This window comes from Protobothrops mucrosquamatus, unplaced genomic scaffold (genome assembly GCF_001527695.2).
Source record: "Protobothrops mucrosquamatus isolate PMUCROS unplaced genomic scaffold, P.Mucros_1.0 scaffold300, whole genome shotgun sequence".
NCBI classification, from domain to species: domain Eukaryota; kingdom Metazoa; phylum Chordata; class Lepidosauria; order Squamata; family Viperidae; genus Protobothrops; species Protobothrops mucrosquamatus.
In genome coordinates, this window is record NW_015386643.1 from 598,701 (window position 1) to 625,068 (window position 26,368).

The following is a 26,368-nucleotide window of genomic DNA, read 5'->3' on the forward strand; positions in this document are numbered from 1 at the left end:
GGCCAAAGCGAGGACGGGAGGGAAGGGGACAGGAAGGGGCTGGGAGGAGAAGGAGGAGGAGCAGCAGCACCGAGGGGCGAGACCCCCGGGCAGGAGCCGCGCGGAAGGACGCGTGTGTCGAGGCGGCAGTGGCGGCGGCCAGACGAAGACCGCCGCGCACCGAGGGCCGACCGCCGCCGGGTGCCCGGATGAGACGGGCTAAGCCACGAGCAGGTTACCCGGATGAGGAGGGCTCGGGGAAGGGGGGGGACAGAGGGAGGCAAGGGCAACGTCGGGGGCGAGGAGTGGAAAGGGACGGCAGAAAGGAGAGGGAAGGTGGAGGCAAAGTGCCCGGATGACAGGCTCAATCACAACGTATGGCCGTCCCACGGCAACTCCGCTCAGCTCAGCAGGGAGGCGGAAGGAAGCGAAGCATTCAATCCCCCCAGGAGGCGCCCGAGAGGGAAGCGGCCGTCCCGAGCAGCCCAGTTTCGCTGATGAAAGGGCCTTTTCCCGCTGGCACCTAAAGCTTCCGGACCTCTCGCGGTCTCCTGACAGCGGCGTCTACTATGGCCCATCTATGGGCCCGGCCTAGTGTCAACATCAACACAGCCGGCCTCTGACCCCGGCGAACTCAACTTCCGTTTCCACGCCCCTTAGCAACAGGTGAGGCGGTCCCTAGGCAGACCATAGCAACCATCCCTTGCCTAATGGTTGAGTGACATGTTATTTAAACATTCATGGACTGGTAGTGGCGGAAGTCCTTTCCTGAGTAGACAGCGTTACTGTCAGTTAGCTGTTACCCTGTCTTTTTATTTCTCCTCCTCTTCCCCCCTTCACAGTTGACTGAGTGAGGGAGGCGGGAGCTTTTAATTTATCTCAGCAGCAGACTTCGTTCCGATAGGGCTAGGAATATAATTACCGTTCCTTAATTCGTTAACAAATGCAAATCTCATTTGTAATTGGCGGAAATGGGCAGAGTCTTTCTGATTGGCTGGGGGCTCTCCCGGGTGTAAAAATCGATAGGTTGAGGCAAAAGTTCCTGCGGCTTTTTGGTGTCCCGAAATTCTTCGATCTGATTGGCTACTGCACACTTCCGAGTGGCCTGATTCCTAAACCGTCCAAATCGAGAAAGTGTGTTCCGGTGCTTTATATTCGTTTTCTTGAACGCGATGTTTGTTCCAATAGCTGAAACTACAATTCCCAGAATACCTATTCAAAGGCCATGCTTTCTGAGTATACTGGGAATCGTAGTCCCAACGTTTCTTACTGTGCCGACTGTATCTCCGAAGCATTTGAACAAAACAACATCGAGGGTGAACTAAACAAGTTGCCTTTTTTTTGTATAATTATTTTTAAAAAGAGGAAGTGAAAACGAAATTAGTTTTCATTTTATAGATAGACATAGAAAAAATAACTCCTCGACGGTTTTAAGAATATATTAAATAGAATATAATGGCAAAAAATATGGCCAGAAACATGGTTTTAATACAGGCTTTCCCAAAATGAGGTGTACCTTCCTTTGGGAAGTGCAGAGAAGATCCAAGGATGGCATGAAGAGTCTTTTAATTAATAAATCCACCTAGCTTAAGGTTTCGTTCTATTGTTTTCATTATTCATTTGTGTTCATTTTGGTGTTTGGATTTTTGGGGGAGGTGTGTACATTAAGATAATACTGTACTAAAGGGAAGTGTGATGGCAAAAAATTTAAGAAGTAGCTTTTTTAAAAGGGCATTTTTAATACATATGGACATTTCTAATGAACATTGCACATGATACTGAATTTAGTAGTATTGTTTATGTTAGTAGTAGCAGCTAAGAAACCATGAATACTGAGCTGCAAGTATCTGGATGAGTACTAGATGGCATGGAGAAGCGAGTGGTTTCTGTGCAAGAAGTTTCTGTACTTTTGTATCTCTATGCTGTAATCTAGCAGTGACCCAGATTTTTGTAAATCCTATACAGGTAAATTCTCAATTTACAATCATTCATTTAACAATGGTTTGGAATCACAATGGTGCTGAAAGAAGGGACTTATGACACGTCCTCAAAGTTATGACTGTTTCACCACCCTGCAGTGATGTGATCACAGTTTGGGCACCTGGCATTTATGACAGTTACAGCATCCTGCAGTCATGTGACTGCATTTGTGACTTTTCCACCCAGGTTCCAATAAGCAAAGTCAATGGGGGAAACTGGATTCCCTTAATGACTGCATGATTTGATTAACAATCACAGTGATTCACTTAAGAATTGCAATAAAAATGGTCTCCAGTCACTTGATAACTCACTTAATGATTGAATCACTTAGCGATCATATATTCTGGAAATGTATGACCAGAGACAATATTTGAACCTCACTGTTATATCCAGATTATGCAGTTCAAGTTGTTTGTGGAAGCAGAGGGCAGAATATATTAAAATAGCCCTGTTCAAAGCTGTGTGATATTTGCAGTGTTCCCTATCCTTTTCCTGATTACTGATTTTCAGTATTGGTGTCTCCCAACAAATATGTTGAAGCACCTCTTGTTTGGTGGTTTTATATCCTGTAAATATGGAAGTAAAATTGCTACTGTTGTTATACATTTTAATTATGTCTGGCCTTACGGCTGTAATAAACAGATTGATTGATTTGTTGAAGCACCTCAAAATTCCTTAGTAGTAATACAGAGCACTAGGTTAAGAAAGCTGATTCTAAATATTTGTTTCAGGTTTTTGTTTGCTTAAATGTTAAGCACAGTAAAATATTTATTGATTCAAATTACGCTAAATCAGGGCTTTTCAACCAGTGGTACGGGTACCACCTGTGGTACATTGGCACCTGGCAGGTGGTACGCGACCATCCTAGAAAAGTAGCGGGGGAGGGGAATGAGCTGAACCGGTGGCAGCACCGCACAAGCTTGAGCGAGAGATGGCTGGAGCTGCAGGGCTGTCAGGGCTCAGTGGAAGCGCCAGCATCAGTGCCGCTTTCCAGCTGATCGGTGCTTCTTTGGGGCTGTTAGGGCTCAGTGAAAATGCCAGGATCAGCGCCAGGCTCCACCTGGAGCTTGGCGCTGATCCTGGTGCTTCTGCTGAGCCCTGAAGAAGCACCAATCAGCTGGAAAGCAGCACTGATCCTGACACTTCTGCTGAGCGCAGAAGAAGCACCGATCAGCTGGAATGTTGCAGCATCTCCAGGGTCTTGTGATTTACATTCAGATGCTTGGCAACTGATTCATATTTATGACAGTCACAGTGTCCCAGGGTCATGTGAAGTGACCAAAACCTTCTGCAACCACCCAGCAGATGGGGGAATAAAGACCAAATACCCCCCACCCCACCCCTGCTGCCAATCCTCAACAGAAATGCTCACAACAATGAAAACCTCAGACAGGAGGAAGAGCACCGCCGGGCGGGCAGGCAGGTGTCTTGCTAGGCTGTGGCTTGGGTGGCACTTTTTTCAGTGCCATTGTAACTTCTAAGACAGGGCTTTTCAACCTTTTCACCCATTGTACCACTTTTAGGATATGGCAACAGCCGAGTACCACCAGTCACCTAGCAAGGTGTCAAAAACTTGATGACCAAAAAAGAAAAAAGTGATAAAGTACAGGTAGTCTTCGACTTACAACAGTTCGCTTAGTGACTGTTAGAAGTTACAAGCATCTGAATGTAAATCACAAGACCCTGGAGATGCTGCAACATTCCAGCTGATCGGTGCTTCTTCTGTGCTCAGCAGAAGTGTCAGGATCAGTGCTGCTTTCCAGCTGATTGGTGCTACTTCAGGGCTCAGCAGAAGCACCAGGATCAGCGCCAAGCTCCAGGTGGAGCCTGGCGCTGATCCTGGCATTTGCACTGAGCCCTGACAGCCCCAAAGAAGCACCGATCAGCTGGAAAGCGGCACTGATGCTGGTGCTTCCGCTGAGCCCTGACAGCCCTGCAGCTCCAGCCATCTCTCGCTCAAGCTTGTACGGTGCTGCCACCGGTTCAGCTCATTCCCCTCCCCCGCTACTAGGTGACTGGTGGTACTCGGCTGTTGCCATATCCTAAAAGTGGTTCAATGGGTGAAAAGGTTGAAAAGCCCTGCGCTAAATGAATAAATTGTCCTTATTTTTACATTTTTAAAACTAAATGTACCAATGATGTACTCCAATTCCATATACATTTATATGGATCCACAAATCTTATGCATGTCTATGTATCTGTTATTTCCAAAAAAAGAGTTTATATCAGCCCCAATTATTTCCATGCCAACAATGTGTGATTTAAAAACATTGTTTTTATTGGGAAAGATAATTTGGTTAAAGCTTTTTTCTTTTTTTCTAGATTTTAATTAGAAAATGTTGTATAGAATAATAATTTGAATAACTTTCCAAGTGATATTTGTAATAATGGAAGTGGCTGGTATACGACTTCAATAAGTGATTATGTTCATCCCAAAATTCTCTGATACTTTCCCTACATGGAATAAGAAGAGCACAAAGCTGCTTTGGAGCTCTCATCCAGTGTTGTTTATTGGCACAAAACTACAACTGCGTCCAACTTCTCTCTTCAACATCTTCTCTCCCAGTATACCTTAGTAATGATACCTCCTGACCCTCTGTTAAACCCATCCCATATGCTTGACATTGTATTTCTCCCTCATTATACACACAACCTCCCCTCCCCAGTCCAGATCAGTTTTGTTCCTCCTATTTGTACACAAATAGGAACCTGAGTTGATGTGAAACTATAATTATACACATCACAAGCCCACACAGCATGAGAACAAAAGGGAATTCTTTTCTAGTCCAACCACTTTTCTCATTCCCTCAGGGCACAGCAAGAACTTTGTCATATTGAGGGCTAAATCCAGAATATTCATATATTCAGCAAAATGGACGAGTAACATTTTCCAGACTATCCCATCACTTCAGAAAGTGAAAGGGTTTGCATATCAGAAACAAAAGTCAAAACTTCTTGCATGTGGTGAATTAACAAGCTAGAGAAAGTTCCTTCTAGTTTTTTTGGTGACATGTTTTTTTACTCTTAGAGAGGACCATTCAGACATGTACCTTCACCACAATGTTCTTGAAGCAGTAAATTATCTAATCTAGAAAAAGCTTTGCAAATGGATTCTGGTGCTTTGTTATTAGATGTGTAAGAATTCTCATATATGGCCTTCATTTGAGACAGATCAGAGATTGTAAGCTGGAGAAGGGAACTATGTGTAAGAAAATGCAGATTTTCTTTGCATATAGTAAAACCTTGGAATATTGCTATCAGTTTCATGAGGATAGAGAATTCTTGTTCTGTTTAACTCTGAAGCTGACACCGGGTACTATATTCTACATTTAGGGTGCTTGTGAGATTTTCATTGTGCAGTTGGGCTGCTTTATTCCCAGAATGCCTGATAGCACCATTTATGGAAAAAAAAACAGAAGAGATTTCAGGAAAATGAACAAATTATATTCTGTTCCTGACCTGTCTGCATTATCTTTTTTAAGCATTTGTACTTAAAACTATTGTTGAATTTCCAGTTCCCCTAAGAGATAAAAAAAAGAATAAAAGACATATTCTTTTCCTTGGATATCATTCAGTTCCCATCGTTTGCTAAAAGTACATTTGTGATCAGCATTAAAGTGCACGGGGAAAAATTGACAGCATTTTTTTAACTATCCGACACATGGAGATATTGCTTCACTTGTGTGGGAAACTCTGGTGCATAAATGGAACAGCAACCCTGAGAAACAAATGTAGAGGAAGAAAGGGAGAAAAGCCAGAGTATGTGTTATGTGGGTCTGTCTGAGGATACTAACTTTCAGCACCCCATGAGTCCCATTTACCAGAGTACAGGCTGGTTTAGGAATTTAGCCTGAACGCATTTCATTCCATTCATATTCACTAATATGCTGCTGCTTTGCAGGCCTCCAGTAGAGCAGGTTTTTTTTGTAATTTGGCCATTACCGTTTCCCATAATTCTTTAGCATGGCCAAAATTCATGCTGGCTGAGGAATTGTGGGAAACATTCCAGTATATGTGGAGGGCAACAATTTGTGGAAGACTGGCATCCCCTAAGTTGTGTCTTAATTGACTGGTGATTTTCAGCTGTCTCATAACAGGTTATTGTTATTCCACATATATATCCAGGAGAGAGAATCCAACATAATTAGCAACAAAAAAAACCCCCAGAAAACAGTCAGGATGGACACAAACAGAACAAAGAAGCCATTCCTGTTTGAGAGAAAATCCTTTTCTGGACATGAGAGCTGGCCAACTTGATGCATGCTATGGGCCTTGTGGCTGGTTTGATACCTAGAACGGTATCCATTATCCCACCAAAGTGCTTTTGCTTCTTCTCTGCTTTCTGCCATTTTAGTTCCTTCCCCAGTTACAGTGCTTGGTTAATATCAAGATTCAGTCTTTCTCTCCCTGGTTATTATAATGCAAAAAATGTCTGTAGGAGAAAGACGGCCACATAGACCACTGTATCCTGCTCTGCAGAGTTGGTTCAGTTCTTCACAGCATATTTTCCATCAGGGTGGTGAGATGAGACGGGAACCCAGCTATACATGCATGTGACAGTTTGCAGCTGTAGACTTGGGATCTCAACTCTTGGAGGTATAATACACATGCACAGTCTTTATGCTACACAATGTGGGGAAGTGCAGGTTTCTCTTTGTGTGTGTGTGTATGTATGTATGGTTGGGATCATAATACATGAGATTCCCATGAGGTGTAGCATTTTGGTGCAATAGACTTTTTTCTTTTGCTTTTAAAGTGCAGTTTCCAAGAGACAGAACAGGTATTGGGAGAGAAGGAGAGAATAAGAGAAAAAGTGGCAGGTGGGGTTTGGGGGAAGCTGATAGGCTCCATCCACCCCAGTGATGTCATGGCTTAGCCAGGAGATAGAAAAATTGTTGGAAGCTTTGTTGATTCTGGTGTTTTTTTTTTCCTTTTTCATTTCCCTCCTTAAATCTTGCAAGCATCCATGGGTCATTGCTCTAATCACTCCACCACACTTTCTTGACTATGCTGGGGACAGAATTAATTAAAGAGGTTTTCTCTCTCTTGAGAGACTTAGACCTTGAGGACTAAGTTTTCTGAGGCGGCAACTCATCTGTCAGCCCCGGCTACACTGATGTACGAAACCTATGACTTCTTCACCATTAGATTCTTCTTCCCTTCTAAAGCCATGGGTGCCAAAGTCCTTGATTCCTTTCCTGCTCTAGAATCTAAACCCTTCTTCAGTTCTAGAGTTAAGAGAACAAAAAGCAGGAGTCTTAGCCCACCCTTGTCCACAACTTCAGAGACAAGAGGTTTGGTATTGTGAAACTATCTAAAGGGTAAAAAACCCCATCCCCCATAGCAGGGATATGTTCCTGAGTACCCCAGAGATCCATCTACTGTGACCCAGTTTTCCCTGCATTGCTCTACTCTTCTGAAGTTGCATAGCATCTGGGATCCACTTCATCTCCTCTATGGCTTTGACTGCTGGGTTATGGGAGTTGGGCAGGCACCTCTTACATAAGAACTTCCTGTGTTGGTGGGTATCAATATCACCCCGACAAAGAAAGCTGATTCCCTCTGATCTTCTCCAGGTTGCAGCAACAGGGTGGGGTAGAACACCTATGCGGAAGAGCCCATTCCCAGATCCTAAATAAGACTCTGTTGACCAACAGGGACTCCCGAAGGAGAAAGGACCACCAACCCGACCCCACCCCAGCCTCCTCTTACAAGGAGGAGATCTTGACAGTCTCGTGAAGAAGGTACGGAGGGGAAAGGCTGGAATTGCGCACGGGTCCACCAGGGCCTCGAGGTGACGGAGGCTGACTGTCATCTGGTGTGTTGGCAGGAGGAGTGGGGATGCAGATAATGGCTGCTGTGAAGTCAGTGGTGTCACAGTTCAGCTTCAAGTTGTCATGGGTTTTGGCATTCAAGTTGGAACGGCTAGAGAAGCAGAAGACAAAGGAAGAAAGAGAGAGAGAAATTACAAATGCAGAGGTCATCCCAGCCTCAAAGTATGAGATTCTTTAATAATAGACCTTGGGTGGAGAATCAAAGACTTCCCAGATATAGCTGACCACAACTCCCGGCTCACATGGCCAAATGCTGAAAAATGCAAATAAACTTAGCCATATCTGGAGGCTCAGCGATGGGCTGAACCACAAACATTCCTAACAAGTATTAAAACTAAACAAAAGGAGCATGTTGTACAAACGCAGTCACACTAGCCAATATATTTCTGAAGCCGCTGAGTGAACTTCAACCTTCCTTACAGAGCTGGGGTTACAAAGGTCTATGGCAGAGCGCTGCTTCTCCCAAAGAGCTGATCCCCTACATTTTAATTATTTTGAAATGTATCATTTCCATCTTCCATAATTTGTTCCCTGTCCAATCCTTGAGACAGTTTCCTCAGCTGTTTATAACCCATCAGCAGTATATTGAGTGATAAGCATCCATTCTATTTCAGAGATATAGCCCAAAAGCCAAGCTGTCTTTGGTTTGCTTGTATTCCTTCAATCTTCTCGGTCATCGCTTTTTTAAAAAGACATTTTATTAAATTCCAAATAGAAAAATCATAACAATAAAACAATAGCAGGCAAAAATTAAAAGATAATATGTGATATGTTTCAAATGATACTAAAACCATGTGGCTTGATATACAGGATGATCACTGCAAAGACTTTAATCATATTTAGAAAGGAGGAATGAAAAAAAAGGGGGGGAATGGTCATGTTGAGATAAATGATAGTTTTAAAAGAATATATAGATCAGCAACTGGATTCACAACATCTGCTAAGCCATAAACAGATCACTTTGTAGCTGTAAATGGCAATATTTACAGCTACAACATTTGTTAACAACATTGTTGGACCAGCATCTTTTGAGACACTTGAGATTGTAGAACAACTTGTTAAATCCTATAAAACTAAAAAAACATATTCATTGTTATAGTTACTTGTTATTGATACATCAATTTGATATGCAGATAATAAGAAATGAAAGGAATAAAAAGGTTTATATTTAACAACAACAATCTTGGAGGTCATCTAGTCCAACCCCCTGCTCAGGCAGGAAACCTTGTACCATTTCAGACAAATGGTTGTCCAGTCTCTTCTTAAAAACTTCTAGTGTTGGAGCATTCACAACTTCTGGAGGCAGGTTGTTCCACTGATTAATTGTTCTGTCAGGAAATTTCTCCTTAGTTCAAGGTTGCTTCTCTCTTTGATTGGTTGCCTAGATCAGGGGTCCCCAACCCCCAGTACGTGGACAAGCACCGGTCCACAGCATACCAGCAAGTGGGCCACACAAAAAGCAAAGCTCCATCCTTGGGATGCAGGCAGTATTCAAAACCACGCACTTCTCTGGTCCGCAGAAAAACCTTTTTCCATGGCACCAGTCCCTGGTGCCCAAAAGGTTGGGGACCACTGGCCTAGATAATGGAGAGTTTCTTAACTTCTATAGCAAGTGTCAATAAATTAAGATACAACAAAAAATAATTTTTACAGTTTATTGGACTCTATTATGTTTGTATAGAAAAGGACTAAGATGTAATAAGTATAATGCTTCATTAAAATACGTGTTTTTACAATGTCCTTTACTTATTAAACTTTGAGAGAAAGCAGTGGACTATACAAATATGACATTGGGACAAAAGTTAAATTTTTCAGAGGATAATATTTCTTGAATTACATACCTATTATATGGAATTTGACAAGTGGACAATGTAAATGGCCTTTCCTGTGGTCAAAAGACTGAAATTGCTGTATTGGAAAGATAAATGTGTGGCCCTTTCACTGGACTGAAGACCTGATTTTACTTGCTACCTTTGAGCAGATTGCCTAGAGACACAGACTTTGTATGGATAAGTATAATGAGATATGGAATTCATGTATATAAAATATGGTAGGTAAAAAGAATGGTTATATAAATGTATTAGAAATAAATATACACATACTTGAATAATATTTACATTAGATAAGTTTAGATATTATATATTGTAACTGTTAATAATTATATTTTCTTTTTTCTGTTATATTTTCTAACCTTTTTAAAGCATTTTTCATGTATTCTTTCCTTTGAGAAAGTATCAATCATAATTATCTTGGTGCTTTACTCATTTTCTTTTTTTGTTAACTTTTTTAAAAGCACAAAAATAAATAAAAACAAACAAGTCACATTTGGCTTAGCACAGTGTATGCACTCAGCCTCTAGTGAAAGGTTTTCCTTTTACTAAATGAAAGATTTTTCAATCATTTGAATGACTTTGAATTATATAGCCCAGCTCTACTCCAGCAGGGAAGAGACCAAATATTTAACAGAATACAAGACTGAATTGAGGGAATTGGAACTGTCCACATCCTTATTTGACGATTCCTGCATTTGGTTGGTAAATATGTAGCACCCAATGTTTCATCTGTCCCACTCGTGCCGGCAGAGGAGGCGTGCTGAGGGTCCCATCAGCCCAATAATTCCAGCTGGCGGGGTCCAGGAAGAGGGCCTTCTCTGCTGTTGCTCCAGCCCATCTCCATCTTAAGTTGTTGGCCCCAACCCTCCTATCCTTTCCTAAGGGCCTAAAGACCTGCCTCTGCCAGTTGGTTTGGGGCCCCAATGGGGAAATAGCACAGTGGAGATGGTTGATTGAGTAACAACAGATCTCACCTCCTCCCATTCCGCCCCTGCCCTCCCCATGTGTCTTTGGCTTTAATTTATATTTTAATGCAGGGGTCCCCAACCTATGGGCCCAGGTCTAGTACCGATCCGTGGCCTGTTGGCCACCGGGCTGCGGGAATGGCTGGCGAGTGCACACACTTATTGTCATGGTTCCGGCTAATGAAACACTTCAAAGAACTTCCAAGCATTGATTTTCCTAAAAGTCTTTTATTATGTTACAAAATGTCGGCATGGCATAACGAAGGGATGCTAAGATCTAAATTCTCTTCCCCTGAGCAATTAAGTTATCAGCATGTTCCCTCCCTAAATTTGCTGTCATATATCACGTTCTCCAATTAGTGTGAAGGGCAAAGGTTCCCGGGCTTTTCCCTCCTCCCTCCTCTGCTCTACATTAACTCTAAAAATACCAGACAGTTCTGCATATTTTGTCAAAGCAAGAATATACAGTATTTGCAGCGTTGACACGTATGCATGCACCCTCCCCACTTGCACAAATGCCACCACGCGGGTGCTAGCAGTCCCGTTTGCGCATGCACGGGGCCGCTAGTGCTGCCAGTATCACGTGGACACTAGTGGCTGGTTTGCGCATACACGCGGGCGCTAGCGGCCCATTTGCACATGTACGCGGGTGCTAGCGACCTGTTTGCGCATGCACGCAGGCACTATCTAATGTGGCTATTATAGTCGGTCAATCATCTGAAAGGAAGACTGAAAAAAGTATAAGAACTAAGAACTAGAATTAAGAGAAACTTCCTGACAGTTAGAACAATTAACCAGTGGAACGACCTGCCTCCAGAAGCAGTGAATGCTCCAACACTGGAAGTTTTTAAGAAGAGACTGGACAGCCATTTGTCCGAAATGGTATAGGGTTTCCTGCCTGAGCAGGGGGTTGGACTAGATGACCTACAAGATCCCTTCCAACATCATCATCATCATCATCATCATCATCATCATCATTAGTGATTTAGTATATTTGTGCCCACAGGGAGGGAGGGGGGAGGGGCAGAGGAAGAAAAGATGGAAGGAAGGAAGTCATTCCAGAGAAATGGAAGAGATGAATACATCTGAGGTAAATTTTTCACACCTATTGTGTGCCATTCAAGTATCAGAAGTTTTAATGGAATGGAAACTGGCCTCTGAAGGCTTCCTGTCTTCACTGCTTTTCTTTCACCAGTGGTGTTTTTAAAGGAAAATTATTCTTAGTCATGCATGAGCATTTTAAAAGCTCAGCCAGAGTTGAGGAGGAGCATCTTTCAGCAGGTAGAGAGAATGTGATTCTTTCCTCATGATGTAACATCCAGTAAGGGATTTAACACTTTTTTTTCTTTACCTCTCTTCATTTTGTAACTTTTTCTTTATACAATTTTGTGTTTATCTTTTTTCACTTTATAAAAATGTATTTAATAATTTTTTTTTAAAAAAGAAATACATATACAGTAAGGGGGAAAGAGTTTTAAGTCAAAGCACAAAAAGGAAGCTCACCTGATGAAGTGCAGGCAATAAGCTTAACAATTAAATACAGTTTACAAACAACACTGGCTGCATTCATACAACATACAGTACTAAAACCATAAGTAAACCAACTACATTGTAGCTTACTGTGTGTGTGATCTAAATGGCTGGGTTTACAGAACTGGCTAAGTTGTAAGCCAGTGGTGGTGAACCTATGGCACGGGTGCCAGAAGCGGCACTCAGAGCCCTCTCTGTGGGCACGCATGCCGTCGCCCCAGTCCTAGGCCTTCAGCTGGGTTTTATAAAACCTTTTCGCTTTAGGCCTCCGTCGCCGTATGCAAAAAAAAAAAAGGTTCAATCAATCAGTCAATTTCAACTTCTTGCGGGAAAAAAAAATCTTGCAAAGTTGGAATTGATTGATTGAACTTTTTAGTCCCACCCAATCTGCCGTTACCACCGTAGCCACGCCCACCCAATGGGCACGCCCAGCCAATGGGCAACACCCAGCCAATGAGCCATACCCACGCGGCACCCAACGATGCATAAGTGGTTTTGGGTTGCAGTTTGGGCACTCGGTCTCTAAAAGGTTCGCCATCACTGTTGTAAGCTGTGGTTTGCAAGCCACAATAGCAGAGTTCACATCAGGCAAAGGTCTTTGGAGTGCAACCCTCTGGCATCTCTATTGTGACCCATATTGAGGACCAAGTGCTTGGGTTATAATATTTCAGGCCCTGGCTTTGTATGTTTTTATGTTTGGGAATGTTATGGAGCCATTTGTGTGCTTGAAACTGTTCAAAGCCTTAAGCCCCCAGTCAGAGCTGAAGAAGCTTCTTGGATGAGAAGCAAAACGTCTTCAAAGAGGAACAAGAAAGTCCAGTTGCCTCTTGAAAAAGCACCTTTGGGATAACTATGACCTGGATGACTGAGAATCTCCATAGACGTTTGGTACTATTCTTCTGGTGTTGCCACTCTTCTACCAGAAGGTGGCAGAAGATCCATGATTTCAAAAAAAAAATAAGTCAAGAGGTCTCCCAACATTGTTGGATTCAGTTTCTAAGCACCAGCCTTAATTTCAGCAAGACTCGTATTTCTCACTCATGTCTATTTGTGTGAGCCATTTGCAGCCTGAGAAAGTCCAGACACTTCAAGGTCGCCTGATGGGAACCTTTCGAGCAGCGCAGACTGTTTCCCAAAACAATACGATTGAACTGTATTGGTGGACAATGGACACAGGGTGGCCCAGGGAGGAAAGGGAGGGGGAGAGTTTAACTATGCTACCTTTCGTGCCAAAACCTCAGAACCATCTTTGCTTCTTCTATACCAGCGGTTCTCAACCTATGGGTCATGACCCCATTTGGAGTCGATCGACCATTTCACGGGGGTCGCCAAGCAAGGCTGTCCGCCATTTTCCCCCCTTTTCCGGCGGGTGCCTTACCTCCCTTGGGCTGGGCCAGCTGGTGGTCGGCCTGCTCCGTCTCTGCCGCTTGCCAGCTACGCCTCGGCCAGCGCAGGGGGCGGAACCACGCATGCGCGGCACTCCCAGGCAGGGAAAGTCCTCGACTTATGACCAGTTTAGTCCTTGTCTTACGACCGGTTGGGGTTGCGGCATTAAAAAGGTTGAGAACCACTGTTCTATACCTATTTGGATCTATCATTAAAGTTATACTCTTGGTCAGGGCTTTTTTTTCTCATAGAACGCCCAGAACGGAGTTCTGGCACCTTTTTTGGATGGAACCTTGCAAGGCGGGTTGTGTGATATGTGTGAATTCTGGCACTTTTTTTTTTTTTTTTTTTAGAAAAACAGCACTGCTCTTGGTAAAATAATGTGCGAGGAGTTTCTTTTGCTGCATATGCCAATGGGACGGTTGGCTCTTGGTTGGTACTATTCCTCTGGTGTTGCCACTCTTCTGCCAGGAGGTGGCAGAAGAGCCATGATTTCAAAAAGCGGTAAGAAACACGAGTCTTGCTGAAATTAAGGCTAGTACTTAGGAACTGACTTCAGCAACGTTGGAGACCTGCAGCCTAACATTTGGCTGATCATTCATATATTAAATTCACCTCAGCCATCTTCTTGAGTTGCTCACAGTGTCTCCTGCTGATCTGTCTCTTGCGTACCATTACTTCCATATTTCAGACCCCCATGGTTTCCTTGGTCTTCTGTGTCCTCCGGTTTCTCCATTTATCTGCCCGTTTTTCTTTCAGCCTTTAGGCTGCTGGTATCCCTACACTCAGCCCGCATCCATTTTACACCTGGGTGTGCGTTCTTCTGCCTATCTTTGTCCACCTCAGTATATGAAAGTTGGTTTCTTCCATTTCCTTTGCAGTAGTTCAATTATATCATGGCCAATTCTTTCTCCTCCTGAATGACCAGTTGCATCAGAGCAGCTGAGTCAATTACTGCGAGGAGGAGGAGGAGGAAGTGGGGGGGAGAGATCACATTTATAGCAGTCAATCGGCAGATACTTAACTCATCCTTTTGACTGACAAGCTCTTCATTCTGTTGGAAGACTCAATAGAAATAGCACAAACGGAGCCTAGAGCAGTAATCAAAAGCCATCTCGTTCTGACACAAAACACCCATGACTGAATGTTTCTCCCCAATGAATGCTTCTTCTGGCTCTTCCAGATGCCGATGCTATGCCTACTTTCTTGCCATAGGTTCTTTTTTTCCTGAATGGGTGCCAATAAGCAGTCAGCCATTCTCCCTATTATTTCCTTCAGATAATGGAAGTGACTTTTATGCTTCTTCCCTAAACTTCTTTTCTCTGTACTTGCACTGTCCATCCTCCTTCAGCCTTTCCTCAGATGTCTTTCCATTCAAACCCATCTATCATTTCAGCTTTCCCCAGAATCATTCTTGAAATGGAGACATTAAATTAAAGTTGTGTCCATGGAATGTTTGGTAACTCCTTTAGTCAAACATTTTTTGTTTTGGTGACATAATCTAAAGCAGAGGTCCCCAACTTTTTGGGCACCAGGGACCGGTTCTGTGGAGAGAGGGTGCATGGTTTTTGTGTGCTGCCTGCATCCCAAGGATGGGTCTTTGCTTGTTTGTGTGGACCCGTTGCTGGCATGCCGTGGCCCGGTACTGGTCCACGGACCAGGGGGGTGGGGACCCCTGATCTAAAGTACTATCCTATCCCCTCTCTTGTTAATGGAACTCAATTTTAAATCTGCACTAAGTCTTAGATTCTCAGCAGGACTGAATCTTCCCAGGGAAATTGAAACAGTTATGTGGAGAGATGAAAAGCTTCTCTCCAATCGTTTTGATCTCATCTTTCATCAGTTATAGACACCACTCTAATGTAGCTTTCCAGAATGCCCTTTGGATACAGGACTTCAGTTCTTATCATTCGCACTCAGTCCCTCACATCTGGCACCAGAATAAGAAAAACTGCTATATCTGTTAGATCTTCCAGCAAGAAATACTTCAACAGGTCATGTGTTGAAATACTTCAACAGGTCATGTGTACAATAAAGACAAGCTCCAGCTTGGTTCAGAATAAGCTGCGGTTTGCTTAACCATGGTTTTCCTGAATAAATCAACATTGGAGAGGGTCACAAAACAAACTAAACCATTATGATTTTGACACTGCAGTGGCTGGAGTCATACAACATATAAGCCTTTAAGCTTTATGAATTACAGTGGTTGGGCTCATGCAGTATTGAGCCAAGGCTTCATAAACAAACTAGAATTAATTAATTAAGAAAATGTATATGGCCGCCCAACACTCTCAGTGATTCCAGGCAGCTGATAAAAATAAAAGCCCAGTACGAAAAACAATCACCCCCATGTCCCGGGCAACAAAAAACAAACCAGCCTGTTAATGGGCTTCATATCATTCTGGGGTTCCCAGGCCTGTTGGCAGAACCACGTCTACAGGGCCTTGTAAAATAGTGTCAGAGTGGGAGCCAATCTTATCTCTGCAGGGATGATGTTCCACAGGGAGGGAACCACTGCAGAGAAGGCCCTTTTTCCTGATCCCATTAAATGGCTCTCTTAGGAGAGGGGTACCATAGCATCCCCTGCCTCCCCACTCTGGTGGGAAGTAATATAGTTTTTTGTAAATACAGCCATGTGAGGCAAGGACTCATACCAACAAGCCACATGCAGCATCTCTTTATGACCCTAGACAGCCTAATAGCACAACAAAATCAGGCAGAAAAATCCAATTTGCAGCAGTGCCCTCCTACTGCACTGAAACAATCCCCACTTTCTACCTCAAAGCCCTTAAGGTAGCCCTTGGTGATCACCCATGTCCACTACAGTCCTCATAAGTCCATTTAAATAAAATAAGTAGGGACCTAACTACAAACCATTTGCCCTATAGTTTTAGCAGATTCCTGGTGGTCTCCCATTCATGTATAAACCAGGTCAGATCAACTTTGCTTCTGGGGAATTAGCCAAGGTCAGCTACTTGCTGACACCTGCAGTTAATCGCTATCAAATTAGTGCCACAAAAGCAGCAGTTCTTCAAAATGGAATAAGTGAAAATTCACCTGTCTGTCCCACTTAACACAACGGGGTGTACTTTTGAGCATTCATGCATATGATTGCTGCCATAACATTGCTATAGCCCTGTTACAATATTTCTAGATCACAAGGTTCTGAACGGTAAAGAGTTGTAAAGAAATTTTAAATTTTAATATGTTACAAACCACAAGGGGAGAGTTAATCATGCAGGGCAGCCTATGAATAATATAATAAATCAATCAATAGAACTGCATGGCACAGATCTCCTATGTATTAAGCAACAGAGACCAGCTCATGTGTTAGTCCAGAAAGGCAAAATGTTTGGGATTTCATTCCCATTAGCCACCAGCAATAAGGGGCACAATGGCTCAGCCGTTAAAGATGCTGGCAGTCCGAATTTGACTTCCGTTACTTGCCACAGCTCCTGCCCAGCTAGCAGTTAGAAAGCATGCAAATGCAAATAGATTAAGAGGCACCACTTCAGTGGGAAGTAACAGCATTCCGTGCACCTTTGGCATAGAGCCATGCCGGCCACGTGACCACGGAAATTTTCTTTGGACCACACAGGCCCCCTCGGCTAAGAAACAGGGATGAGCACCGGACCCTAGAGTCGGACATGGGAAACGTTTACCTTTAGCCACCATCGTTGACTCATTTACTTATTTAAATAATGTGTATATAGCTACTCATCTCACAAAAGTGACCCTGGATGGCACACAATGGCAACCCTTCTCCTCCAAACAATAGCATAATTCATAAAATCATTACAGGTAGTCTTTGACAGATGACCACAACTGACCACAACTTTCTGTTACTAAACAAGATAGCTGTTGAGTTTTTGCCCCATTTTGCGATCTTCCTTACCACAGTTGTTAAGGGCATCACTGCAGCTGTTAAGCTAGTAAGCTGGCTTCCCCGTTGACTTTGCTGGTCAGAGGGTCGCAAAAGGCGATCGCATGACTCCCGGACGCTGCAAGTATCATAAACACACACCAGTTGCCAAGCGTCCAAATTTTGATCATGGCAGTGATGCTTGCTTCTTGTAACCATTGATTTACTTATGGTCGTAAATGTGAAAAAAGGTCACAAATCACTTTTTTCAGTGCCACTGTAACTTTGAATGGTCACTAAATGAATGGTTGTAAGTTGAGGACTACCTGTATACAATCCACATCCTAATCCATGCTTGGAATCAAAAGACCATTCTCAAAACAAAACAACCAAACAATAAAACTCGCTTAAGCTCCTGGCCAAACGGACTTGGGGCCATCCAGATCTACTGGGGGATGTTTTCCCTCAGGAAAGGCAGGACTCAGCAAGGTCTTTTCTTTAAAAAAAAAAAACCTTCCAGTGTTGGAGCATTCACAGCTTCTGGAGGCAGGTTGTTCCACTGATTGTTCTAGCTGTCGGGAAATTTCTCCTTAGTTTTAGGTTGCTTCTCTCTTTGGTTAGTTTCCATCCGTTGCTTCTTGTCCTGCCTTCAGATGCTTTGGAGAATAGCTTGACTCCCTCTTCTTTGTGGCAGTCCCTGAGATACTGGAACACTGCTATCATGTCCCCCCTCGTCCTTCTCTTCATTAAACTAGACATACCCAATTCCAGCAACCGTTCCTTATATGTTTTAGCCTCCGGTTTCCTAATCATCTTTGTTGCTCTTCTCTGTACTCTTTCTAGAGTCTCAACATCTTTTTTACATCGCGGTGACCAAAACTGGATGCAGTATTCCAAGTGCGGCCTTACCAAGGCATTGTAAAGTGGTATTAACACTTCACGTGATCTTGATTCTATCCCTCTTATTAATGCAGCCTAGTACTGTGTTGGCTTTTTTTGGCAGCTGCAGCACACTGCTGGCTCATATTTAAGTGATTGTCCATTAGGACTCCGAGTTCCCTCTCACAGTTACAAGGTATTGTAGAAGGTATTGTAGAAGATGGTGTCCAAATGGATGTGGGGCCTCAGATCACTTCCCCCTGCTCTAGGTCATGCATGGGAAGCTCCAGCCAGGAGTCCTGATCTGCCCCATAGAATAAGTGGCCAAAGCAGAAAGTGTTATCTCCATTCCCAAGCTCCTACCCCCATCTTACAGAGCAATAGTGAATAATATGTTACTCTTAAGCTTCCATGCTTCTTGCAAGCATTGATTTGCTTGTAATTTATTATCTGCATTTCATTCAAAGCAATATCCAAATGAGCCAGTTAAATCCCCATACAAAACTGTAAACTTTAAAAGAACCAATCAGGATCACATCAACTACCTGATAGTGAGTTGCCACCTTCAGTGTGAAAGAAGAGGAAAATTACAAATACACATAGATAATTATAGTAATTGCCTTGAATTTATTTTAGTTTTTGGGCTGGCCCCAGCAGCATCTATGGAGGGGGAGAAAGAAACATTGAAGATGGCACTCATGATTATATGATAGGTGACCTGCTGCTTTTCAATGTGCTTCGTGATGCCATAAAGAGAGGTGGGACTTCAATCAGGTGGTTGTCATCTTGATTTTTTTTTTTACAACCCAGCTTGGTTTTACCCACCTCTTGTTCTAATTCCTGGTTTTGGAATGTGATTCTGATTAGCAAGCTACGGAAATGACCTTGGAGAAGGCATCCGGAAGTCATTAGGATAAGAGGAGCAGAAGAAGCATCAGTTAAGCGTGGGGGGAAAGCATGAAAAAGAAACTCAGACTGGCTCCCCCTGACTTCCTGGGGCATGAGAGTGAGGGAAACACAACAGTTTTGCATAATTCTGTTACTACAACCTAACCTAATCAAATAAAATTCCAGTCATCTTGTGGAGTGCATTTCCTGATCTGGTTTACCTTGCAGAGCAGAACTTAGGCATTCCATTCAAAGGCAAAAAGAACTGAAAATCTTGTGCTTTCACTGGAGGAGAAATGCTGAACATTCAAGCTAAGCCATTGGGCTAGTATGGCTAGTTCATTGTTTAACCAGAAAACCAAAGTAGACAAAAATAGCCCCAGGGGCAAAGTTGATAGGCACTAACATGTCACTTATATTGTTGATTCACTTCCTCCATGTTGCCCTAGCCCACGGGTTGGCAACCTGCGGCTCCGGAGCCACATGTGGCTCTTTGAGCCTTCTCCTGTAGCTCCCAGCCTCCTCCGCCATTTGCAGAGAGAGAGACATAGACAGAGAGAGGCACTTGCGCTTCCCTTCTCTCTCTCTCTCTCTCTCTCTCTCTCTCTCTCTCTCTCTCTCTCTCCCCCTCTCTCTCTCTCTCTCTCACACACACACACACACACATTGAGTGGGGAAAGAGGACTGGCAGACCATGGGCAGGAGAGAGCCAGCCCAATAAGAATGTGTGTCAGCTTGTCGGAGAACAGCATGAAGCCAGCTTGCCAGGTGAGCAGAAGATCGGAGAGAGGGAGAGAGAGGGGGGGAAAGAAAGAGAGAGAGAGAGAGAAAGAGAGAGAGAAAACGCATGCACAGCAGCCTCTATTTCTTTTTAATTAAACTCTTCAATCAAGCTCCCCCCCCCCGGCAACCCCTGCCCTAGCCTAACCCTAACCATAAACTTCTCTATCCAGTCTATCTATTTCTGTTAAGGCCATAACTGCCCAACCTCCTCCTTCAGAGCCCAAACAGATTTTCTTAGTAAACTGGTCATAAATCTCTTTTATGCTTCATCCTACCGTGGATCTGGTTGTACTTGACAGCATAGTACAATTAGATCCACTGTATTATTAAACAAATCTGGTCATATTTATTAGCTGTTAAAATCAGTTACGCAAGAGATGGAAGGGAAGCAGCTATGGCAGTATACTATACTGCCATATATGCAATCACAGCAGTCAGCTGGATGTTTAGATTGGATCTGCATTTTTGTCCTCCCAATGACTCCTTCCCAAGGACCTGAGGTGGGCAGATGTTTTTGTTTGATGGTGTTAGAGGTATTGTCGCAGGTAAGCTGTTGCAAGTAAATCAGCCTTTTGCAATTGGGGATTTTTATCAATGCCAATGATGTTTAAGTGGTGCTCCAAATGTTTCGGAATTGTACCCAAGGTGCTATTCCTATCGATATACCCTTTTTGATTTTTTTTTTTTTTGGGCCACAAGTCATTCTGCTTTTATTTGCAGGTCTTTGTATCTTGTGATTTTCTCCAGTTCCTTTTCTTCTATTCTGCTGTCTCCAAGTGTTGCAATGTTCACTATCTAGACTTTTTTATTATTTTCTTATCTATAGTGAAGACAACTAGCATATTTACTATTGCAAAAACTTCAGTGACCTGGAGTTCAAATCATCAGGTTACTGTATTTTAAATGGGTATTAAATATTTTTTTAATTTAATTGCCCTTGGTTCTAGGGGTAATCTTTACGCATCACTGTGAGGTATTTTTACATACTCTACAGATGGTCTTTGATCTCCAGGGAGGAAGGCAGAGATGGGGAACCAGTGGCACTCCAGATATTAACCAAATAAAACTCCCAGCAGTCTCAGCCAAATGACAGTTATGATAGATAAAGGGAATTCTGAAAGGCCATGAGTTTTTTTTTAATCTTATTTGTTTATATTTATTTTATCTTTTTTATTTGAGTACTAGTGAGACACAGTTTACCTTTCCAGCATGTCAATCTAAAAAAATAATAATCTGTGATTCTAACACAGTGAGCACTAGCTGTCAGTGGCCCTTCAGGCAGGAAACTTCTGGGAATTAAACCTGAGAACGCTGGCTTAAAAATGCTTTGCTACCGAGCTGAGGCTTCTCTCTGTGCTGAATAGCTTTGGTAACACATTTGAGCTGTGTCTCCCCAGTCCTCACTCTCTCCTGCAGATAATGGATGTAGTCGAAGTTGGTTTTTTTTTTTTTTGAGTATGAATAATGCAAGTGGAAGCAATCCCTTCTTCCCACTGCTTGGGTGTTAAAAGCTGCAGGCATACTTCCTACCTCTGGGGGGCAGCACTTTTCTGGCTGTTCAACATATCCAGCTCTTGGGCACTGGCGCGGCTCACAGACATGGTGGAGTTGGTGAGGCGGGTGGTGCGACGCCTGTTGCGGCGGGGGCAGCAGGAGGTGCTTAGAATCCCTTTGCTTCCTTGCTGAGAGGAGAGAGAGGTGCTGCGGCTGGTGCGGTAACCCAGGGGCTCAGTCAGACAAAAATCACTGTAGGAGTGTTCATCGGTAAACTCATGACTCTGCATGTGAGTGAATAATAATAATAATAATAATAATAAAAAAAAAGATTACCAGGGAGGGGAAGATGGAGAGAAGGAGAATAATAATAATAGAAGTTAATGTGAGTGGGCAAACCTATTCTTACTCCCAAACACCCCCTTCTTCCAGCAGTCTGCTTGTATCAGATTACTTAATTAATACTTCATCAGAGTTTTACCCTAGACCAGGGGTAGGCAACCTTGGCTCTTTTATGACTCGCGGACTTCAACACCCAGAATTCCCGAGCCAGCATGGCTCAGCTTGGAAACTTCTCCATTTCTCCTCAGCATGGCTGGCTCAGGAATTCTGGGAGTTGAAGTCCGCGAGTCACAAAAGAGCCAAGGTTGCCTATCCCTGCCCTAGACACTTCCTTCACCTCATGTGTAATTTAGTGCAATTCTAGGATCTACCCCCTTCACTTGCCTCTTCCCCCCCCCCTAAACTAAAAAGCCTCAAATATTGTAACTTTTCCTGGTAAGGAGCCTGCTCCAATGATTTTTAATAATTTGGATTACTTCGTTTTTGCCTTCTCAGCTCAATACTCTTCTGAGAAATACCGACCACAACTAAAAAAAGATTACGAATAGGATATTAAGAATGGTGACACCATTAATTTGTATTAAGGCATTATGATTCCAGCACTTTTATTATCAGTTCTATTCCTGATGACTAAAAATATAGTTTCTGCCTTCCCCCCCCTCCCCGCACTGAAGTGACATCTTTATTGAAATAGTAATAAAACTCCAAGATCCTCTTCTTGGGTCAGTTACTGCCGATTCAGCCACCAACAGCTTTTTATGAAAAAAAAGGTGGCGGGAGTGCACCCAATATCCATCGCTTTTCTTAGTTCACGGCGAGTCTGTTACGTTATTACCATTTCCCCAAGAGAAATGTGTCCTTCAATTGCTGCTCCTTCTTGTTTTAACTATCCTAGTAAATTAATCTTGCGAAACATAATCATTGCTCACTTCTAGTTCATTAGGTTCCAACTAGAGCAGAAAAATATAAAACATATATTTGTATACCTGTAGAATCAGTTCAGACTGTCATATCAAATCTAGGCAGTCATATTCCAGTCAAGATGAGCAGTGTTAAGACAGTAATGAAATTCGGGCGAGATAAACAAAATCAAGGCAAGTCTTTCTGCACCCAAGAGCAAATGAAAACAGGACCTTGGACAGCTCCACGTGAACTCTAGCTGAAATCACTCGCTGAAGGCCTCTTACAGATTAAAGCTTAAACTATATGGACATTATAATGCAGTCTCCAGAGTTATACTCAACTTGAAGTGTGTCTATGCTATCGCCGCCACCCCAGTTACTGGGGGCTACAACTCAGCCTTTCAAGACCTTCACAGGATCCTAAGATTTCTGTCCTGTACTATAGTTTAATAATTAAACTATAATTTAATAATAAACATTAAAAGGGCTGTAACGGACTTAAGGTCGCATCTACTGGCTATCTGCAATTTCAGTTCTCCTTGTTACTATAAAAAGTAGCCAACACTCTACCAGAAGCAATGAAGCCATTACTGGGAGAGGTGGGGGGGGGAGAGAATCTGCCCTACAAAGCCAATGTGATGAGTCTCTCCCCTTTAATGTTGTTGCTTTTATTTCGGGTGAAGTTCTTTATTTTATGTACATATTGTATGCCTGGGGAAAAAACTGCCTAGGAATAAGATAAACACAGTTCCAACCTCTCCCTCAATAAGAAACCCTCTAGTATTTTTGGAACGAAACTCTCATTATTCTCTCTGAGCATCAAAATTGTAGCTTAATATTTTGTAGATCATAAAGCTGGAAGATTGGCTTGCAAGGTACTGGACAGAAAGCAAATTTCATTTGTCAACATATAAATGCGGGCTTTACCCACCCACTTCTGTTTTCCCAAATTCCTTCCATCTCTCCTCTGTTTTGACCCCCTCCTTCCTGTTACTCACTGTAGTTTTTTCCAAGCAGTGCAAGAGATGGTGGTGCTGTTGTTCAAAAGCTGATCGGTTGCGCACTGCCAAGGCATGTGCATCAGGATCTCTGTCCTGGTGAAAGAAGATAAAGGCAGATGGTATATCTGATGGACATACCAGTCCATACCCATTTCGTTTCAACAACTGGTAGCTCCAGCCTGAATATCAACATATCTAAATTATCAGAACCAACATTGGACATGCAAGTGGAAATGTAAAAATGGGGTATATAAGGTTTGAAACCTATTCAGCTTTTAAATATATTTAAATAACTGTATTTCAGATTGCAAGAAGGGTAACTGGGTATCTGAGTGCCTTCCATTGAAAAGAAGGTTTCTGCATTTAGAAAACAATACTGCAGGGTTGGGGTGTGGCTATATTTGTCCTTTCCCATGGACTCCTTTTCTGTCTATAGTGTATTGACATTTTGCAAACTAGGGAGCCTTTCAACAAAGAATGCTCTTGTTGTAATGTGAAGTCAAGGAGCTTATTTAAAATTGGAATCGAGATTGGAAGCGTTTGAGGAGCACTGGATTAGACTTTTAAAGTTATTATTTTTTTAAAATATATTTACATACCACTGTTCATATAATATACCACAAACAAGGTAAACAAATTTTAAGAGTGGGCTTCTATGATGCCTGTGTTAACCAAGATCGAAGCATTTAAGAGCAACAAAGGGAGAAGAATTAGCAGTCAGGACAGAAACCAAGTGGTACAAGACTTGATAGCAATGTGGGAGGCTGCATTTTGCAGCACTTGACATTTCCAAACCATCTTCAAGGACAGTCTGACTCAGAGAATATTTGGAAAACACCAATGCATGAATGACAGCAGCTAAGTTTATTGCACCACAAAAGACATAGCATCTGAATCAGTTAAAGCTGACAGAAAGGCATTAGGACAACAGTAGCCCCAGAAAGTCCAGAACCTATGAATTGGGTCCTTTGATGGCATAGGACAGCATCCAGAGTAGCTGTTTCTTCAGCCAGTCTTCCACTCTCCTTAACAATGAATGTGTTCAAATATAGTAAACTATAATTTGTTGCTATTTGTTGACTAAATGAAAATGGGCTAGGTAAACAGCAACGCATGTGCTCACCCAAGCCAACACAAAACAAATTATTTTGTAGTATAATGCAATGTTTGTTTTATTTGGACAGCACTTTAATTAAATTGCTCTCATTAACGAATGGGACTTTGCACAAAAGGAGCTCGCAGCTTCCCTTAGATTTGATGAAAGGGAGAAGAAATAGAGATGGGAATCTTGGACATAAATCTAAAGCAAATGCCAACATTTCCAATGACCCATTCAAGGGATTTTGTGATTATATTCACCAGTGTGGGAGATAACAGAGAACCAGAATTATTCCCTGGGGAAGAGCATTCCCAGCATTGGTTTCAGAAAGTGACTCCATGGTGAAAGCATTGTTTTAAGGGTGGCCCAAGGATGTGTAACTGCTGGCCCTGAGGACGAACATGGTACTCAGCCTAATTTCAAAAGCCCTCTGACAACAATCACATCAACTTCTCTTTTTGCCAGAGAAGAGACAAGAGTCCTTTTGCCAGAGGTCTAGACTGATCATTTGCAGATTGTTTCTGAAATTAGGCTAAGTGCTGCCTCCCTCCCCATAAATAAAGTAAATAAAATGGGGAAACAGAAAAACAGGTCAAGAGAGAGAAAACAATAACAGATGTGACAGAAAGTGGAGGGCCAAGAAAGGGAAAGCGAGCTGGTTATCTCCTATCCTTTTTCTTTTTCTTTCCTTATCTTTCGGCAACTAGCTCTGCCTAAAACTATCTTTGGCTTAACATGCAGCTCTGGCAAATTATTCTCCACACTGATGGAATGCAATGGAGATTACAGCCCAGCTGTAGTCAGCCCCCAAAATCAAAGGTTTAGGTTTGCTAATTTTGACTGCAATAGAAAAAAAACTGAGCATATTGGCCCAAGTAAGGAGGAGGAACAGCACTTTCCCATTCACACGGATCCTTGGTTTCCTTAGCTAGGAAAAGTCAACTGGTTTAAGAAAGCAATCTGTGCCAATGGTTTTAAGGATGCCCAGCCCGGCATGGAGAAAACTGAGGGCACCAAGGTGAACAGAGAACTGAGTTCATACCCCAAGGCCTCCACTCTGCTTGTATCGAAGAAAAGCGTTGGTAGTGCCACTCTTGGCCAGTCGTATTCGGGTCAGGCGAACTTTCTGTAAAGGGGGAGAAACACAGAGAACCATTTGTGGAATGTCACAGATAATTGAGCCCCCCCCCCCGTGTCTGTGGTTTCCTCCTCCCCTACTCCTCTCAAATCTACCTGCTGAGCTCGTCGCTTATCTGCCCTCTGATTCTGGTGGTAGATACGGCTGAAGTTGGAAACAATGACAGGTACAGGAAGGGCGATGACCAGCACCCCACTTAGAGAGCAGATGGATCCAAAGATCTTCCCTGCAATGGTGCTTGGAACCATGTCGCCGTAGCTGCAAGAGATACGACAGTTACTGCAGCCCTTAAGCCATCTCACAATTGCCCACATGAACATGTTACGCTCTGTCTTATAACACCCGGAAATGAACACATTCCCCCTACCAACTAGTGCCTTTTAGATAGGTTGAACCTCAATTCCCATAACCCTGAGGTAGTATTCCACTGGATTAAAGGAACTGAAATCCAATGCATCTGGAACGTTATTCTTG

General features: G+C 42.9%; 1 protein-coding gene across 1 annotated transcript; it reads right to left on the minus strand.

Annotated features, from left to right (window-relative positions):
* Nucleotides 1–7,667: 7,667 nt before the first annotated feature.
* Nucleotides 7,668–26,145, minus strand: LOC107286575 (potassium voltage-gated channel subfamily D member 1-like). The gene is made up of 5 exons (XM_015814968.1): nt 25,990–26,145; nt 25,799–25,882; nt 23,655–23,750; nt 21,449–21,696; nt 7,668–7,884 (listed from the first exon to the last, which is right to left on the minus strand). The coding sequence occupies exons 1-5, from the start codon at nt 26,140–26,142 to the stop codon at nt 7,668–7,670; spliced, it is 798 nt and encodes a 265-aa protein (XP_015670454.1). The 5' UTR covers nt 26,143–26,145.
* Nucleotides 26,146–26,368: the final 223 nt, after the last annotated feature.

Bases quoted from the DNA above. Each gene is read 5' to 3' on its own strand.
- LOC107286575 (XM_015814968.1), bottom strand. From the start codon at position 26,142: ATGGTTCCAAGCACCATTGCAGGGAAGATCTTTGGATCCATCTGCTCT. The intron at 23,751-25,798 runs GTATGAACTCAG...TTCTTTCACCAG, and splicing joins AGCAGAGTGGAGGCCTTGGG to GACAGAGATCCTGATGCACA. The intron at 21,697-23,654 runs GTGAGTAACAGG...ACTCACATGCAG, and splicing joins ACTGCTTGGAAAAAACTACA to AGTCATGAGTTTACCGATGA.